The 19,817-nt window shown below is 39.4% G+C and overlaps 1 protein-coding gene across 1 annotated transcript in view; it reads right to left on the bottom strand.

Moving 5' to 3' along the window:
* GRAMD4 (GRAM domain containing 4) overlaps positions 1-19,817 on the bottom strand; it is a 57,060-nt gene that overhangs the window by 15,707 nt on the left and 21,536 nt on the right. Inside the window, exons 3-7 of the mRNA XM_026083447.1 lie at positions 14,301-14,421; positions 5,330-5,391; positions 2,824-2,956; positions 2,323-2,348; positions 89-180 (exon numbers count right to left, since the gene is read on the bottom strand). Coding sequence (XP_025939232.1) covers positions 89-180; positions 2,323-2,348; positions 2,824-2,956; positions 5,330-5,391; positions 14,301-14,421 — 434 coding nt within the window. The remainder of the gene's footprint in view (positions 1-88; positions 181-2,322; positions 2,349-2,823; positions 2,957-5,329; positions 5,392-14,300; positions 14,422-19,817) is intronic.

Below are 19,817 nucleotides of genomic sequence, written 5' to 3'. Positions count from 1 at the left end.
AACCCATACTCAGATATGGTAATTTCAATGAATTTCACTAAATGCATTAAAAAGTTCTTACTACTCCTCAAGGAAGAGGATAACTTACAATAAAGGCAATAGCAGAAGTGTAGATAGAATACCAGTCTGATAAGGCAGAAAGATTCTTCACAAAATTAGTAACAGGTTTGGCACCTCTCTCTAAATGGAAGTGGAGAAAAAAAAAAGACACCACAACTGTTAGCATTAATTGGCTACAGTTAAATGACCTGTACATGACAAACAACCAAATTAGAAATTTAACAGGAATATTCAAGACATGTAAATATAAAGAAGCTTACCCAAGTTAAGAAACAAATAAAACTTTAAAGGATTATCAGTAACATCAGTGTAACTAAGCAACTAGGAAAGCAATACATTTCCAAAAATTAAGCATTGTTCAAGACAAAGGTTATCTCTAAACTGCAAGTGTATGGGGGCGAGCAGGAGGGAAATCAAGCATAGCACTACCTTTACCAGGATAAGTTGGATTCTGGCAGCAGTCTGCTCTGAGCTCTGTACTACTAATTTACATTACCCCAAAAATTCAGTATAGGTCAATTCATCCTACTGTAGAACAAGGCAAATTAGTCTGATGGAGCTCCAAGCCACCAAAGGACAATCTGCCTCTTCTTGAACTAGCTGACTTAAAACCAGGCTAGATATCTCTTGGCTATGTTTCTGCAGCAGTCTATCCACTGCTAGCACTTGTCTGCTGCTTACCCTTACCTAAGCCAGGAGACATAGGACCACGTCGCCTGGAGAAGTTTGCCTCCAGCCTCTGCAGCCCTTTGCTCTTCCTGTCACTGTGCAGGAGACAAATCTATGCAGGGAGACGCGTCACCCTCCAACATGCACACAACCAGTGACAGCAAGAAAATTTCTCTTTTTCAGCTCTCTCGACAAGGCTTGTCCTTTACCCTTCCTCCTCATATGTGCTCTTCTACCAGTTATGCAAACAATTTAGGGAACACAAGAAACAGGAAAAGGCTGCTGCAAGGAGACCTTTTCCTTCTTTGCTGGAAAACACTGATTTTTGCCTTCTCAGCCGAGAAGGCTGAAGAGTCCTCTTGCACAGAGGCCAAAAAGTAATACCCTAGTTCACATTACAGTTCAGAACTTTGGAAGACTTTCCTCCAGACAGCCGATGGCATGCCGTCCTAGTGTGTTTGGCTTGCAAGTCAGCTATCCTTGATGCATTCCTGATGGGAAGTAATTAAACAACTAGGACTAGATTTCCTTGACTGTCAGTGGCACAAATGAAGTGGCAGATAAAGTCAGTGGAAGGGAACGCTCAAGGCAGTGGAGGAGGTCACTGATTCAAGCACTGCTTCCAGCACCTGCTCCTCTCTGCTCTACTCCACCACCTATGAAGAACCTGCAGGGAAGGTCAACACCTGGAAACCACTGGAGACAAAAGGGGCTTGAGGGCCGTGGATGGTAGTTAGGCACCCTCAGACAACACGAGGCTAACCTTTATGGCTCACCTAGGGAAGTTAAGAAGCATTCATAGCTTAAGCTTAGTACTTCTTTTTTTTAAAGCCATTCTAAAGGCAATGCACTTCCATCAAGGAGAACAGGTCACAAGTATTCTCCTAGAGGAAACTAGAATGAATATCAGTATTAGCTTAAAGAGAACAAAACTGGCCTTACACAGACATTAAAGACCTTTATTTCCCCTTCACCTCCCCTCTGTAATAATTTAAATATTTAAGGCACAAGCCAGGCTTTTTTTTTCAGGCTACCAATTCTTTGCTGCATAAAGCTGCTGGAGGGTTTAACTACTTTGTTTAACCTGCTATTTTGCATCCTCCCTTCCAGAAGGGGTTATCAGCTGTCTGAGAGAAAGAAATGCAGGACACATTCAGGTTCTCCATAGTCCAAGCCCTCCTTCTTTGACAGTGTAAGTTAATATGCTAGCAAGGGAGCTACAAGCAGCTCAGGCACAAGCACATAACCACTGTTACTTTTGCCACTAGAGAAACACCTCACAGAAGCTCAGTTTCAGTAGCTAAGGGGTTATCTTGTTCTCACTCATTACATGTTTACACATTTTAATTAACATTACATGTTTAGTGCAGAGATACCCCATGTAATTCAAGATTAAAGGCAAGCTTCTACCATTGCTCCTGCCTGTAAGTTATTTTGCATTCCAAACACTAATTCAGGATTTCAGAAACACTTCTGTTTATGCACTGGCAAAAGTATTTCAAAACACTATATTTTTACATGCAGCAATCCTCCCAGCAGGGTTACTAAGAACTATTTTTATTTTCAGAAAATAAAATACTGCTAAATACTTACTTAATCTTCTCATATTTTCAGTCAACCTGGGGGGGGGGGGAGAATGAAAGCAGCTTGTTAAATAGATAAGTAGTGAGTTGTATGAAAATGCAACTGTACACATTTGGTCTCTGAAATACTGCTTACAATTGTAAATTAAACTTCTGTGCATGAAGCTTCATTCTTATCCATTACAAAATGTGTGTCTAGTAACTGCTACAGCCTACTTGCATCAGACCAAAAATTAAAAAATAAAAGCTCTCCAGTCTAAGACTTTGTCCTCAGTTTTCAAGGGGTACATGACAGAACCCAATAAATAATATGACTCTTATTCTACCCTATACAGCAGATAAATTTCAAATTTCATGTCTCAGGCAAGGCATTCACAAACCAGTTGAGAAATGGTCCTGAAATTTCAGGGTTTTTTTATTTTTTATATAAACACTTGCTCAAACTATGCAAAGGTTGTAAAAAACCTTGTAAAGAAGCCAACAATTGCTCACAATTGCTTTAGAGCTTTACCTTCTAGCACTAAGTGGTTCTTCTGTTTCCACTGTATTTTCCTCTGGCTGAAATCTGAAGTCCTCAACATACTCCCCAAATTTGTCATAAAACCACTTCTGGAGTCTTGAACACACTGTGTGACTGCGCTTATCTATAAAAAAAAAAAGAAACACTATATATTAAGACAATATCAGAATACATCTTCATACAAAACCTGCATCTGTTCCCATACGATGTTTTTTGCAGTGCAGCACTCTTCGTAAAGAATTTTTTGCCCTTCACCAACACTTTTCATGGGAATCCACTACACATTTTAGTTTTCCTACCATTTCATGGAAACATCAATATCTATACTGCCAAAAATAATATATGTATCTATCAGGACAGTTCAATAAAGACATGGAGAAATTTTATTTCACTGGAAATCAGGCAAGTTTCCTGTCAATTCAAATCTGCCCGTTCACACGGCAGTGATTCTCTGCCAGGTAAAGAGTCCAAACGTCAAAGTTTGTCTTTTTGGCAGCTTAATCTCTCAACTATTGCCCAGAGACCACCTCAGATACCCAAACTTCTATGTCTCTGATTGCTCGTCAGTCTTAAAGTCTTAGGAATCCCAACACTTAATTCAGAAAGTCAGAAAAAAATTTTGAATTCCTGTTTCATAACAGAAATTAGAGGAATTTTTCAGTCTCTTGTAGAAGGAAAACAAGTTAAGCTTGTAAAAGAAGAGTAAAGGTTACTTCTGCTTCCAGGAGAAGCTTTGCTGTAAGTACAATACATGGAAGCATCTTATTACAGAAATTACTTAAACATATTTTAACAAATGAGAATTTCTAGCAACATGGTAAAAACATTTTCTGGTTAAGAGGTTCCTGTAAGCCTAAGACTGACCTAAATCTCAACATTTATTGTGCTGAAGGGTCATTTAGAGAAAAGAAAATGTAAACCAAAACAATTCTGCAGAGAAAGAGGAGAACACCTTACAGCCGGACTAAACTGACAGGAATGGGAGGTGGCAACTTAAGCAAGATTCTGCAAGAGACATTTTACAACTGTCTGCCAACTGGTTACACACAGTAAAGTATTAGCTTTCAGTGCGGGCAAGGAAGTGTGTGCGTGTGTGTTTTGTTTTTTTAAAGTCAGGCAAGAGAAATTATGCTGGCTATGCTACCTTCCATATATGGAATATATATTCATTATACTGCCTGGAAAGTCTTATATGGCAAAGTAGTACATACTTTCTGTATGAGTACTTTACAGCTACTTCAAGATAAATTTCAATGGAAAATGTAGCATGATGAAGCCCTTAAGTTTTAGGCGGCGCAGATGAAAGCTAAGCAATTACCTCTTGCTTTATCTCTAACCCAGAAAATCACTTCTCAGAAGCAATACACAGACTATTCTTTGGTAAGTAGGAACAGGGAAAGTTAGGTCAACAAAACAAGGAAACAAAGAAGAGACTGGTCACAACTATTCCAGGACCCAACTTAGTATAGAACTTGACAAAATTAAGACATGTTTAAGCAGGGGTATGAAAGACTGATCTGCCAGCTACAAATGCCCAAACTACTCTTTTTGAGCATATAAAAAAAAGCAACCAGTCCTCAGAAAATAGAATAATGCTATAGATTAAAGAATGACAATGTTATCTAGAAAAATAATGAATTTAGTGACCCCTTACAGCTAAGACAAAGCTTACATTCGAAAATAAAAGACAGGAAGTCAACATTTCCCACATGATAATACTTCAGGTACCACAAAGAATGAAATTTTGAGCACACAGTGAGACAGAAAAAAATGAGCAAGTGGTAGTTCACATAACAGAAACTACTGACATTATGGCAGTACAGGAGGAGCAACTCTTAAATTTCAATTAATCCTCTGTTTTAAAAGCCTGGCTGGTATCCTCAATCAAGAGGTGTGGGAAAAATGCTCAAGTGTACTGAAAGATTGAGAAACTGCCTGTTCCCTTAGTTCTTTCAAATGTCACTATATTATTCAATCCATACTAAGCAGCAGCTTGAGAAATGGGGGAGGCAGGGTAGATGTGCAAAAAACTAGCCATGTATTTAAGTTTATTCTTTCTAAAATAATTTATTTTTTCTTTTAGAAAAAGGAAGTATTATGATTAATGACTCCAAAGAGCTTTTGCAGCTGGGAACAAGACAGAGCATCTTTCTTATATATCAGAGCTGTTTTCTGAGTAGTCAAGGATCAGCTATGCATACAAGAATTAAAGTTACATAACAGCTTTCATTTCATTTCTAAAGGTCTTACAGAGCAATATAAATTCCTTGTTCAGGTGTGCACAGTCTTCTACAAAAAGTAAACGTAGAATCATATACGGAGCAACTGCTCAAATGGTCTTTTATTCTTAGCTTTTTCAGAAACCTCCTTAAGGAGCTAGCAAGTTTTTCAGCAACATTTGTTTCATCTTCCAGAAGAGTTTTGAAAGAAAGGAATGGAAAAAAAAAAAAATCTGTTCCCTGAACCAAACTGCTCGTACAGATTTGACCAAGATTACCTGTTCCATTGGCTTGTGACTGTGGCTTTGCAGGTTGCTGAGTTGCAGGCACCTCCTCTGTTCTAGAAAGAAAATGGAAACAATGTGAAATGCTGCTGATTAAGATCTTTATGCCCATTGGGTAAAGGGAGCCCAGGAAGGGAAGAACTTTGATGGCTTCCATGGCTGATCTAACACAGGCACGACAAGAGAAAAATCAAACTTGTGCTTTATGGCAAGAATCAAAATATTCATTGTACTTAGACACCAGGGAAATGCCATATACTGAAAGGAGAGGAAAGTTCTAGTCATTTCCAGTCACCAACAACTCATTTTCATTTTACGACTACCAAATATGTTAATATCTGGCTTGTTGCATTATTCATGTCTTTGTATTGTGTATTCACTGCAATGCCCACCAGGAGGGCTCCTCAGAGCCCTGACTTTCCCCACAGGAATAAATGAGAAGGGATTCCATATTGCAAGTTGATAATCACAGTTCCAGAGCAAAACCAATTTAATACATGAACCTTGAATGCTACCATTGTTACTATAGTCAACCACCAGTCAAATCTTCACAAGCAGAAGAGCAAGTGTCAAGAATTATTTAAAATATTATGCTGTAAGGTCTTGAAATGCACAGATATCAACCCAAGATGAAAAGATCTTTAAAAAAAATTTTCAAAATTTAAATAAGAGCCTGAAAAACTGAGATAACACATTTTATAAATACACAGCAAGGATCAGGCACCATTGGTCTCATCTTTCACCGCAAGTCAAGAACAATGTTCTCTTTCATTAAAAGTGAATGGATTTCGGAAAACATATACATGTTTTTGCCATCCTGCAATGCGCAGAACTTAAAAATATATTTGAGCTATCCATAGCCTCCAATAGCCAAAGTGTTCTGAGCACACTTTAGGCTTCAATTCAAAAGTCTGTAGCTATCCATGCTACAGAAAAAAATCTCTAATGGAGAAGCAGCTTTGACAATATAACACCAGCTGCAACAAGCTCCACATGGCATGGAGTTATATGATTGAAAGGAAGCAAAAATGCTTGAAGCAAAAATGCGTTAGTCACATACAATTTCATTACCACTCATTTATCAGACAATAGAGGTGCTTTCAGATGTTCCCTTCATCTTTCACCCCTCCTGAAGGGAACCAAGAGGTATACAGGTCAGCAAAGTGGGAGCAAGAAGAGGGATGCCATTATACTGGACAGATTATGGCAATATAGATGGATACAAATTCCTCCTCTGTTGCTGCTTGTCTAGAAAGCATATGAAGGAGAGATCTTGCTGCATTGTCTGTATACAGAACGGATCTAAACCCATGCAGAAATATACTCACAGTAGCTTCCAAACTGATCTAAACCAGAGCCCTACAAATGGGCAAAGACTACATACAAGGGAACAGAACACCGCGGAAGGGAAGCCTGGGAAGGCCAGGTAGCCATCTGCTGAAGACAGCCAGAACACAGTTTCAGTTCAACATCTGAACAAATTAACAACAGGAGTAATGATACAAAGTAGATGGCTACTTTATAGACTTTACACAAAACTCATTTAGCTGGACTATTAAGTAAAACAAAGTGTAATAGTTCATAGATTTTACCACATTCTTGGTCCTTGAATATACTCGGTTCTAGGCTGGAAAACAACAGAACTAATCACCTCCCTTCCCTCTTAAGCACTCGCCATATTTCATGAACTTTCCATTCTCTTTCATTCCTAAAAGGAACATCTAGAAGTAACTTACTAATTTCTAAACTATAACTGGACCTCTATCGATGTGAAGCAGGTAACTTCCATGGGCTTTGCTTTCAAAACCTGTTGTTTTCACTCCTCTTCAAGACTTTTCCACACTGCTTCTGTATTTGTAACAATTCCTTCCAAAAGCCATCTGAAATTCCATCACTTTTTTTTTTGTTTTGTTTTGTTAGCTAAACTTTAACTTTGGTTTCTGTGCCATTTTTCCTCTACAAACCTTGGGCTCTCCACCTAAAATAACTCCTCCTCTCCTCACTCTTCCCCCACGTCCTTCTGTCTCTTCCAGTTTGCGCTCGCTCTCTCTCATTCTCAGAGCTACAAATATGATCAAATTTGCACAAACTATTACACAGCAGTGTCTGGGTTTCTGTATCACCCCATCAAATGATTATACCATATATGCTTTTTATTCACAAACTGTCACTGCCTCCATGTTCGCTGAAACTGAAGGCAGATTTCGGTAGAGTGCACGCAATCGTTCACAAACAGGTTCATACAGGCAGGAGCCAATTATTCAGCCCGCTCTCGTTATGCTAACACACGAGGGGTCACACCTGCACAGCCCCCATGCTGAAACGGAGACGGGTCCAACCACCAACCACTGCCAGGGCCTTGACACTGGGTCTTCCTTTGAAACGCTAACATATTTTCAGAAGCAGCACAACATTGTTACTCCATCTTTCTTGGAAAAATTCAAGAGTCTCATCTAGGAACAGCTCTGAATATCAGCCTGATTGAAATGCATCAGTAGCATATGACAGTTTGGGGGGGTTTTTTTCTCTCTTCTTTTTGACAATGTCTTACTTACCATCTGCCTGTTACTCTTTCTCAGTGAAGAGCCTGACCTTTCTGAATCACCAGGTTAATGACAGCTCATTACTGCACCTGTGAATCAGGTTATAATTAACCACTTCAGCCAGATTTGGTCCAGGAAGCTCAGAATTCGTTGTTCAGGCTTGCGCACCCACTGGGAAGCCTAATCCTAAAAGCAGGTCATGTTGAACCAGCCAGTACAGCAAGACCACTGACAGAGGGTAGGAATCACTTTTTCTCCAGTTCCTGAACTATTCTTCATGCCAGAGATCAGCTAGAAGACTGGATAAAAAAAAACAATCACTACCTCCACAACAACACAAAAAGGGTATGCTTCCATTTAAGCTTCCTAACAGCCATCTACACTAAAGAAAACAAGTTGTAGAAATTCCACTGTGACCACACTTTCCACCCAGAAAAAGGATGCAATAGATGAGGTTAATATATCATCATGCTTAGACTAAGTCATTTTTATAATATCTACAGATTGCACTCAGCCAAAAGCACACACTGATGAAAACAGGTAAGAGGCAATTATAGCCAATAGAGAAGACAGACACAAATGTGCTGCTTCTGAAAATATAGTACAGTGTCTCAAGGGAAGACCCAGACTCTAGGCCCTGACAGTGTTCGGTGGTTGGATCCTGTCTCTGTTCTGACACTGAAGCTGTTCAGGTGTCTTAGCACAACAAGAGCAGGCTGAACAATGCCAGTGTTTATACATATATGTGTATATATTTGTGTGTGTATATGTATGTATATAAATAAAAATAGCATTATTTATTGGCATTATATATGTACATATACATGCATATATATTTATATACATACATATATGTACATTATACATACACACACAAACACACGCTGAAATCAGGGAAGCATGAATGTTAGCGCTACTCATGAGTAGTAGACATGTAACATTCAAAAATGACAAGCACATGCTGAAAAAGCTTCCATTCAATGCTGACCAACAGAAATATCCAAAACAGTGTTATTTTTATAGCTGCAAGTATGACACAAAAGTTTAAGAAAGTCTTGACACTGAACTGCAGGCTATTTATCTTGCCTTCACTAACTGTTTTGGTTTTGTGCATCTTTAGCCTTGCATACCATTGAGAGAGCAGAATGGTACAAGAATCAAAACAGTCTCTCCAAGAATTCAGGTCAAAGACCTGAATCACTACAAACAATTCCCATAGCTCTTAGGCTCTTCTTAGCCATGTTAAAAGTTATTTTCTACAGACTTCTCAGAGTACAGGGTTCACAAGCAATCCATCATTTTTGACAGCTTTTGGGGAAGCCAGATATAGCTCTTATATTACTTGTTACTGCTCACAGAAACGTGAACACGTATGCACTTCCAGGGGAAGCACCTTCCAACCTTAGAAATGTAAAAACAAGCAAAAAAGAGTTACTTTCACAGCCTAGTTTAAAGACAAATCATTTGGGTACACACAGCTTCAGGAGCTGTCACAAAACTGAGTTAAAGCATTTTTATATGTTTTCAATGTCCCTCTCATTAAAATACACCAACAGCTTCAGAAGCCTTTTTCCTCCTTGCCCAGACACTCCCACATTTTATACAACTTGTAGCTTCAGAGACAAAAGGGCTCAGAAGAAATGTCATCAACCCAACGTTGTACTAGATCTACACATTAACAGGCAAAAAAAATTTTTTTTAAAGAAACTCTTGACAGCAGCTACTTTACGAGCAGTCTGTCACCAAAGCTACTAAGTTAAAAATAAAAAGAGACACACAAAGTTCAGCCAGCTGGGTATGTCAGCAGTCAGGTAGGGTAGCAATCCCAGTGCGGCACGGGAGCCAGACAAGAGTCTTTGACCTGGGTCCCAGCTTCTTATTACCTGTGCAGCAATCCCAGGCTGACAGGGATCCTTCCAGGAGGGAACATTTCCAGTCGCCATAGCAAACCCAGGGGCCAGTTAAGGAATTTCTCAATGGACAAAGTCAGCCATATCCAAAATGTTGCTTGTGTGGAAGACTATGCCACACAACCAGAGGCCAGGAAGAGCCAATGAAGATAGGGGCTAAATAAGGAACGGTGACTTATGCAGAAACATCATCTATTTTCTCTTCTTAAAAATAGCTTAGAATGATACTGCTAAAAAGATTTGTATAAGCCACAGCTTGCTAGTAGGTGTTGTTGCAATAATTACTTTTTTTTCTTCTTATTGTGTGATGGAGCTAGCTTACAATTCGTAAAATAAGGCAGCAACAGCCCACAATTTATATTAAACAAGCGTTGCTCACACAGATTATTCCAAATAACAAAATGTCATAAGCTTCAGCTGCTGTACCAAATACCAAGTTGTCCCAAAGTACCTCTGTGGAAAATCTTTAGCTGAAGCCACTAGTTTTTTGAATACTCAGACATACAAACAGACATCAGGAATGAGCACCATAAACAAAATAGCCTCTTCTTCCAGTCTTCCCTCCTCCCCGCAAAAAATTCAATGAAATAAGGCCATGTTCTTTTCTTAAAAACAAAGCAAAAAAATCTACATTGTTAGCTAGCACTGTTTTCTCTTTTCTGAACAGTTTGCAGCACGTTTATACAGTACACATACTGATCTACTTCACAACTACATTTGAACACTGCAATTGTTAAAATAGAAATAATGTCTCCCTTCTTACGCCACAACATAATTTGTTTTTCATTAGTAGCTTACATCTGTAAGCAAGGAAAAGTACAAGCATGTTTATATGCACAGCTACTTAAAGATAATATGAAAAATTAGCTGAGCAGCAGGGCAAATTGGTTTTTATTGACATTAAGCAGAGACAATGATTTTCCTAGGGTAAGTTTGCTTAATAAAATTAATTTGGCATATTAAGTATAGGATTGTGCCAGCCAACACTTTGCCTGTAGTGCTAACAAAAGTATTAAAACATCTATAGCAAAGTACAACCAGTTAAAAGCAGTGAAAAAGAATTTCACACAATGGAGCACAAGTTAAGAAAAAAACCTTAGGCTTCTTTCAAGTATAAACTGGGAAACAGTTCAAAGTCTTTTGTTGTTGTAGCCTTATCTATACTTGCCTTTCCCAAAAAGGTTGGAATATAAGCAAGACTAGGCAGAAAGAGACTTGGATAAAGGGGACAATCTAGTGCAGAACTCAAGCTAACAGGGCTAATGTAATCCTTAGGATATCCAAATGGGAATACAGCATTGAGGTGAACAGGTCACGCTACCTTAATTTAGCAATGACATGCCTTCTAGAGACACACTCTGATTATGGCTGTCCACAGTCTCGCAGGACTCAGCTGTTGACACTTGGAAAAGATTCAAAGAAGAGCTAGAAGACTAAAGATTGATAAAAAAAGAACTTCAAACTCTTTTCTCTGTAAAACACATGTACTCACAAGTAGCAGCAGGCCAGATGAGACCCTGGGCCATCCTCATCGCTCCCTGTAAAGAACAACCCAAACAGGGCAGGAGGATGAGACTTGCCTCCAGAGGAAGATCATTCCCCATCCCTTCCCCGGACTCTCAGTAATGATGGGATCACTTTCCCCTTCTCTCCCCTTCCAGCATATAAACTGGAACCCAGGCGTACTCTTTCTTAGGAGAAAGCCTAAAGGCCTGGACCCAAGTTAATAGTATGATGGGACGTAGCACAGATCAGAGGATACAACCTTTATTGTGCTGAAATACAAGCATGTAGAATTTAAATCTCAACTTCTTCAAGGCAGCAAGTCAGAGACAAGAAGGCATCCTGAAGTATCAGTTATCTCAAGCAATAGCAGAAAACAAGACTCATTGCTTCATACTAGACAAGACACCTTTATTCTGTGCACTCTTACAAGACCTTGCCAAAGTTGAGCACCCCATAGCGAGCTTCCAAAAACCATGACCTCAACACTGTGGCTGTCCAAAAGTCACTGGACTCAAACACTTAACAGAAAAGAGACTTCCTGGACTGCTTCAAAGTACTCTGAAGATTCCTGTTGATAACTCATGAAAAGCAGGCAGCATCACCTAAGCAAGCTTGTGCCAATGAGTTTTGGCTCTAAACTCCGAAGAAGGATAAAACTCATCTTTTCAAGTCAACTTAGGTACACAGGCAACTGACCTGGACAGAAACCCATGAGACAGCTTCCTCCCCACGAGGAAAGTGTTTGAGGGCCAGGGACCCCAACCGTCACTCTCATTGGAAGCATTACTTTAAGAGGTGCAAGCTCCTTCAGTAGGAATTTCTCCATCAGCACAGCAAAACAAGGACTGCTATGTTTCAGGGATCTGAAGACACACTGGTTCAGGGAGAGAAAATCACTAATACCAAATCCAGGAGAAGGAGGAAAGCCTGGGGAGAAAGCAAGGTGTCTGTAAGAGGAGAAAGGCTAACTACTTAAGATTGATTGACAATGATCCCTCTGCAAAAGAGATTTTTCCCCCAAAGCTGCTCGCACATCGGCAGAGTTATGTATATTTCTAAAGGACCCTAAAATAGGTAGACCAGGTATTACAGAGCAGGCGGACAATTTCACGAGTGTTTTAGAAATGTTCCTGCAGGCAGTGGGTGCTCTGCTACAGTAGCATTAATCAGCCAACAAGGGGGAGGCAAAATCAGAAGCCCAGATGAGCAATGGCTATTAGGGAGCAACCACATATTCTCAGTATGGGGACAAATCTGAGTTTGTCCCTCTTCCACTACCCCCAGTAGCCCACTCAATCAGGCAACATCAGACTACAGACAAAATGGAAGTTAACGCATGCATGCAGGCGGGCCAACCAGTATAGAAGACAGAGGGGAGACTGGACATTGCATTTATACTTTCCAGCCATGAACCAGCCCTAAAAGCAACTGTAAAATGTCAAGAAAAAAAAAAAAAAAAAAAAGCACCACATATCAGAGCCTTCCAGATCACCTTTGTGGTACATGATCACAGGGGTGATTTGGGAACAAGACTTCTCTGCACGGCCATGCAGAGGCCCCTTCTAAGCATGCAACTTGGCAGCTTAGGTTAGGACTGCACCCAGACCAATCTTAGAGTCAGCACAGAAACAATGATTTTGGAGAACAATCAGTATGAAGCATCAGCCAGAAAATCTAACACAGCTTGGTACTGAGAATAAGAAGACAGGCCTAATACATATCTGGTATGTAAAACCTAGGTGGATCCACACTTCAAATACTGTGTGAACTGTCTCTTCATCTTAAGGCACAACAGGCAGAGAAGGGCAACTGAAGTATGAATGGAATGGAGGTCTCTCAAGGAGAGTCAACAGTGGACTTGTGTAATCTGTTGCCTTCGTAGCTTCCAGTGGTTGAGAGCACCAGCACATTCAAGAGGGGATTAAACAAATTCATGGACAGCAGTTCTATAAAAGGATATCAAAGTGAAAAGGCAGGGATGTACCTTCTGATATCCCTAATATAATGTTTGCAGGCACTGGGAGAGTAGGAGGTAAACAGAGCAGAACAAGCGGCTAGGCTCATCTGCTCGCCATAAATAGCTTCTATTCGCACTGCTACAGACAGACAGGGTGGGAGAGAGTTTGTATAGTACTAAAAGTCTTGCATCCAAGCAAAAAGTTTTGCCTATTTGTTCCTGCTTGTCCCATCTAAGTAAGGGGCAGTGCTTACTGCACATATGATTATCAGCTCAACCTACTGTGGTGACAATAGTTGAACCACAGCTCCTACTGCTCAGCCAAATTATCTTAGCTAGTGCTGAGGAAGATCATGTTGGCATATGCAAGTGGACTAGACCAACAAGCACCTGCTATGGTCTTAAGATCTGGTGTCCATAGCTGCTAGGCAGACTAAGGAGAGACATCAAACTTGATGCTCACCCATCAGGGTGGGTGTCCTCAAAACTGAAAGGACTTAGGTGTACGGGAAGGTATATATCTACTTGTCATTGCAATGGCAAGAAAATTTCAGTTACTTTTACAGATTTAGAATTGTGATGTGATGCTGGGATGTCCTTGCTACTAGTACAGGACAGGACAACCACAAGGGCTGAGCAGCACAACTGCTGACACAGTTTTTGAAGAGGCAAGGCATATGCAGTGGCATGGCAAAGACTTTGGTATTCAGCCATACACAGCGCATGCTGACAGCTCCAGGTAGATGAGCTCCCAGAGGGAGGTCATCAGAGAAGGTGAAGTGAAGAATGTACCAACTAGACAATTCTCAGGACACCTCTGCAGTCAGAACAGTTGGGAAGTTCAAGTAATTTGGGTGTAGATGTAAAATGTAATTTTATAGGAAAGACAGCTTTTCACTCTGTGAGCTACTAACTTTCTTCTTTTAAGAGAATCCAGACTGGAAATAACTCATATAATAACTCATATAATTTTCACCATAACTCATCATTCAGAGACAGCCAGAGACATCAAGAAGCTTTCAGCTATACAGCAAAGATATTTCTCTTACCTTGTTTTAAGTACTTCATTGACTTTTTGTTCTAGTTCTAATCTCCTCTGCCGTTCTTTTTCTAGCTCTTGCCTTAATGTTTCAGCATTTGTTTCTTCTCTCAGCTTCCTGAGCTCCTCCTCTGTTAATTAAGGGAGAAGAAAAAGATTTAGTTACCCTGAAGTATTTCTGTAAGAAAATTAAAACCTAATTAAGACAGGTGGTTTTTTTTAGTCTGTTCTATGCCAAATATCCTGATCAGAAAAAATAAATAATCAAAGGCTGGAAAAAGACTTTATGAAAAACACATATGTGTACCATGTACAAAATATTTATTTAAAATTATTAAAACAAGGAGAAAAACAACTTTAAGTTTTTCTTTTACAGGTGCAATGCACCAAAAATAAAACCTTGGTACAAGCTACCTTTGCCTATATACAACTTGATATACCTTTCATCCCCAAAAGAAATAATCAGCAGTAAAGGTTGCCTCTATCACTAAATCCAGTAGTTGTAACAAGAAAAAAAATCTGATTTTTTTCCCCTCAACTATATGGGTAGAAAAAAACCCACACAAATACCTACATAAAGTTGTACAATACCATATAACTCTATATCCATTAATTTCTAGCCCTGTACTTTTATATAAATCAGACAAGTCAAGTATGAAGTCCGAGACCTGAGTACTGTAGAGCTTTAAGAAGTTATGAGACAACAAATTAAGCTCAGATTTCTACCCTTTTCCAAGGTTAGTCTGCCCTGCTGACTTCCATGAAATAATTATCTGTGTGTATTTATATACATATATATATAAACATACAAAGATAATTATTTCATGGAAGTGATATATATGTATATGCCCACACATATGCACACATACACAGCCCTCATGACTCTTGTTAATGAGAAATTGGTACCAACAATGCATATATTTCTTTGTGGCTAACTAACCTTGCTTTTTTGTCATTGGCAGTGTCCTTTTTTCCACAACCTCCTTTAGTCTAGAGCTACAGAGGGCTCACTGCCACTGATCACTTCTCTTGGACAGAGACACAACAGACATGACCAAAAGAAGACAGGGAAATCTCTCTCTCTCTCTTTTTTTTTTTTTAAACAAAAGATATTCTACTTTGTGTTTTGTGGGGCAGGTTTGTTTGTTTGTTTGTTTGTTTGTTTGTTTAAGTTCAGTCTTGATAATAAGTAGTAGAACAGCAGGAGCATTTCAAGCTTACAGCAAACCAGAACAGAAAACACTTGCTAATTCTACTATCTCCACAGATAGTCCAGGCTTTATGTTTGGTAACATTCCTATATGATGTTCTATCCTCTAGCAAGCTCTTCTGTTTCTGTTCACATATTGTCCTGTAAATCTTTGGTAACCAAAAAATTTTGGTAGTTGAATCTTTCTCACTTCAACCAGTATGCATCTTCAGAAAGTCAGAAGCAGTAGTGCAAATACTTAGAATAACTGGTACACTCTCTCTTCCCTCTCTGCAGGACGTTCCTGTGTAGTATCTCAGACCATTTTATTTACTGTTTAATTTATTTGGTGGTAGATTACCTGTATTGCTTGAACACTAAGAGATTTAAAACACAGAATCAGCAGACAGGAAAATAAATACATGAATCAAGAGAACAATACAACGTGATGCCTCCTACTGTGAGGCTACAGGCTGAACTCCACCAAACCAAGGAGTAAGTGTTATTATCTCACCACTGATGCTTTGTTAATGGCCCCAGAAAGAAGTGTTGGATCACAGAATCCAAGTTATTCTCTAGCACCTAAAACTGAAATTTATTTCCAAGACTATGGTATGTTATGGTATGGCAGGAAAGAAAACTTGCACTGTTGCAGCAGGTATTGTCTCTCTCCTGCAAATAAACAGGATGATACAGACATAAGGGCTCATCTACACATGGAGCTGCTCCTAATTATACCTCCACAAGGAATTTTCTTGTCAACACAAAAATTGTGCTTATGATTAGTTCACCCTGCTTTCAAGGGCTCATCTTGTTCCACAACAACGGCATGCACATAGCTGAGGGGAAACATCTGTGGCACTTCAAATACACTGGAGCTTGCGAAATATCATGAAGATATCACGAAAAGTTCCAAAGCTGGATAGGAATGTTATCTTCTCAAGACCATTAAAGGGGAAAAAATTCTTCATTAGAGGAAGTGACTATGCATTGTGTGTACATAAGGAAACCAAAAGTAGTGTAAATTAACCTCAGTGCCCTTGAAAGTCTACTTAGATCTTCCAGGCTTCCTTAATCCCAGTTGTTCTGATTGCACTACATCACATTCTATTAAAAACAAAACAAAACCTCAGAAATTCAACCTTTAAAGAAGGTTAAATGCCAGAGATGCAGAATTACTTTGTGCAAAATTAGAGTGCACAATGAATGAGGCAGAACTCCTACTTAAACAAAACAAAAAAACCCCAGCATCTGATCATATCAGTGAAGACTGTCAAGAGCTTCACATTATGTGGCATTCCCTAACTTTCAAGTACATGATTTTGCAATTTAAATCTACCCCCGTACAACTGCTCTGGCACCTCCCACTCTTTTTAGAGCAGTGCTTGTTGCTACTTTGACAGCAGTGTGGGTCTGGCACTGTAAAACCTTCATGTTTAGTTAGGCAAATACGCAAAGTTTGCTAAGCAACAGAAACCACAGATAAAGAGAAATGTTCTTCCTTGCTCCATCCTCTGAGATAATCTATGATTTGGTTAAACTGAACTGAATTTATGAAAAGGACATTTCTCTAGACCCAAGGATTCCCCTTGCAAAATGTCCAAAGTTGGCTACAAACAGCAGAGGTCATGAAACCTCAAGAAGAGCCCATAAGAACATTTCACCATGGAGATCTTAGTGCAGCATCTATCTGTTGAGCTTTACAGACGTGTATCCTTCTTGATGATGAGAATGGAGCGCTCCTGCGATTTGATCCTAGATAGGCAGTCTCTCCCCAGCAAAGGCAGGCATAAGAGGTCAAACCTCAGGTCCAAGATTAATCTCCTCCTCCAATTTCCCTCCTAGGCCTGCCTATCATAGCTCTCTATCTCCTGACAGGCAAGAAATAACAAAATATTGAGAGGCCCAGAGCCTGACTTCACTGAACCTGCATATCCACTTAATTAATACAATACAAGCCTTATCTGCCAAATCTAGTGTGACCCCATAAAAGTGCTTTAGAAACTCCCTAAACAAAATAGAAAACACAGAAATGTAGGCAACATCTGGATGCTACAGGACTTTTAAAAATAAGGTTTAAAAGTGCTCCAGACAAGACAATAATGACTTTAAAACTACATTATCCTGCATACTGTCACACAGTAAACCCTAGTATAGTTGACCCCATAGGAAAGATCAGCACTAGCAACATATCACAGAAGCTAGAAAAAAAAATTAGCTACTTCAGTATATCTATGTCATTTTATCCCCCACTAGCTGTAATAACTGTTGTACTCACAGTCTAAGAATTGCTTATCTAGATTTTAAAATTTAATGTTTCGAAAAGTTTAGCCACTATCATCTTATTGTCGAAAGACAAGATATCTAGAGTTTTATTGCAATGCAGTAATCATTTAGGCATATGTCATCAACCACCAGAGCAACTGAAAAATTTCATTTTTCTCCTCAAAATAAGCAAGCTTATTATTGTAAGAAATGTTTTGCTAAAAAAATTGTTAAACAATAAAATATTGGTTCAAGTGAGACTGAGAACAGCATCTGAATAATACGTAGAAAAGAAGGATGCTACATTAGACTGGGAAGGCATGACAGTAAGTTGGATTTCTAATTCGATGCTGCATGTGCAGTAAAGCAGATGTTTCTCTTAAGACAGGGATTGGAGGTGGATTATGGAGTCTCTTACTAGCTAATTTACATAGCAGTTTTCCTTTGTAGGTCTACAGGTATGCTGCAAAATCCCCTAGTGGGACAAAAAAAAAAAAAAAAAAAAAGATTTCTTTTGGAGCACAGCTAGGGTACAGACTGTAGACTGCTGTTTGTAGTTACCAGATCAGTTTAGTGTTAAATCTAAGGAGACCAAGTTAAAAACTAACAATACCAAAAAGTGTACATACATCCTCTCATATTTTCATGGGGAAACACCACTACTTAACAAGACAGAAATGACTCTTCTACATCTATGTTAATTATGGCAAATCTCCCTATAACCCTCTGAACACGACTACAGTTCAAGCATGCTGCCTAATTGGTACTAAACACATTAAATCCCAACCACAAACTGTCAAACTGGATTTTGTCAGCAGCCCCGATGGAGCCAGATGTTGGAAGTTTTTTCCAGCAACAAGCAGATTCTACTCTTGCCAGACTCCTGCAACAAGGGAATATTTTAAGTTTGGCCCAAACAGACCAACTGTATGACATTACTGACAGAATGTCAGACATCTGTAAATACACATATTTTTGTCATCACAGATACTGAGGAACTTTTATTTTTTATTCTAAACACCAGTAGTAAATGGTAGTGCTGTAAATGGCACGAACTGCTCCACCATTTGTCATAAAGCAAGCATACAGACAATGAACTTTGACCACCAGGAAGATAGAGGAAAGATCCACAAAAAATCCCTGACTTATTTTTTCTGTTTATAGTTATCTTGTAACTGATGTTCTCTTCTGGAGACAGGCATGTTTGCAACTCCTAGCTATAACTGGATATAGATTAATTGTGTACCATTACCTGTTCTTCGAAGCCCTACCTTCCCTCCTCCAGGCTTATGTCTTTTCCAGCAATGACCTGTGAGCCACAGAGACTGCCAAAAAATTGCCACAGATCTGTCCAAAAGACATCAAATAAAACAATAACTTCTGATTCCAGACACTGCAAGAGATTCTACTTCTTTGCATGCCAGATGCTTGCGAAAGAAAAGGGCTTGCCTAAACCATCGCTCTAGCAGCTCCACTTTCTTCATTAGCTCTCCTTTCTCCTTTAAGTCACCCCAAGTTCACGTCCTCTTTCATGCCTGGACTTTTACACTTTACATGGGAAGAAGGAAGCTTATGTGGTTAGAAGGACTATCGTTCTAAGGCAGGCTAGAAGTACCTAAAAACCTCCCTCCTCAACTCTCCCGAACTCCAGGTTCTATTGTCTTACCCTTCCTTTGTCTTGCGTGGTCAGGCAGTCAATTCCAAGATGGATATGGACCTTTTTGCCCTTCATAGCTCTTCTGCTGGAACTGGCCAAGTGAACTGGAGAGTAATCTCCAGCAGATGGACAGCAGCAACAATGGGAAGAGGACAGAAGCTGCTGCCTGATTGTGGCATTATCTGGTCACAGCTTTACAAATTCCTGCCTACTATTACAATACCAGATACTATTAGTAAGATGACTCAGTACAATACTGTAAACTGACCCAATTCTAAACATGAGTTCTTCAAGGTTTTTTTCCAAATGCCGCCCTCACTGTCTTTGCTGCAAAGAGAGAATGCACATGATTTTGTCCTTTTAAGTCCATCATCTATTTATATTTTCAGTGCTATCTCTGCACAGCAGCAGACTGA

This window comes from Apteryx rowi, unplaced genomic scaffold (assembly GCF_003343035.1).
Source record: "Apteryx rowi isolate R43461 unplaced genomic scaffold, aptRow1 scaffold_600, whole genome shotgun sequence".
NCBI classification, from domain to species: Eukaryota; Metazoa; Chordata; class Aves; order Apterygiformes; family Apterygidae; genus Apteryx; species Apteryx rowi.
The sequence above is the reverse complement of the archived record's forward strand: the minus strand, read 5'-3'. Positions and strand labels throughout refer to the sequence as shown.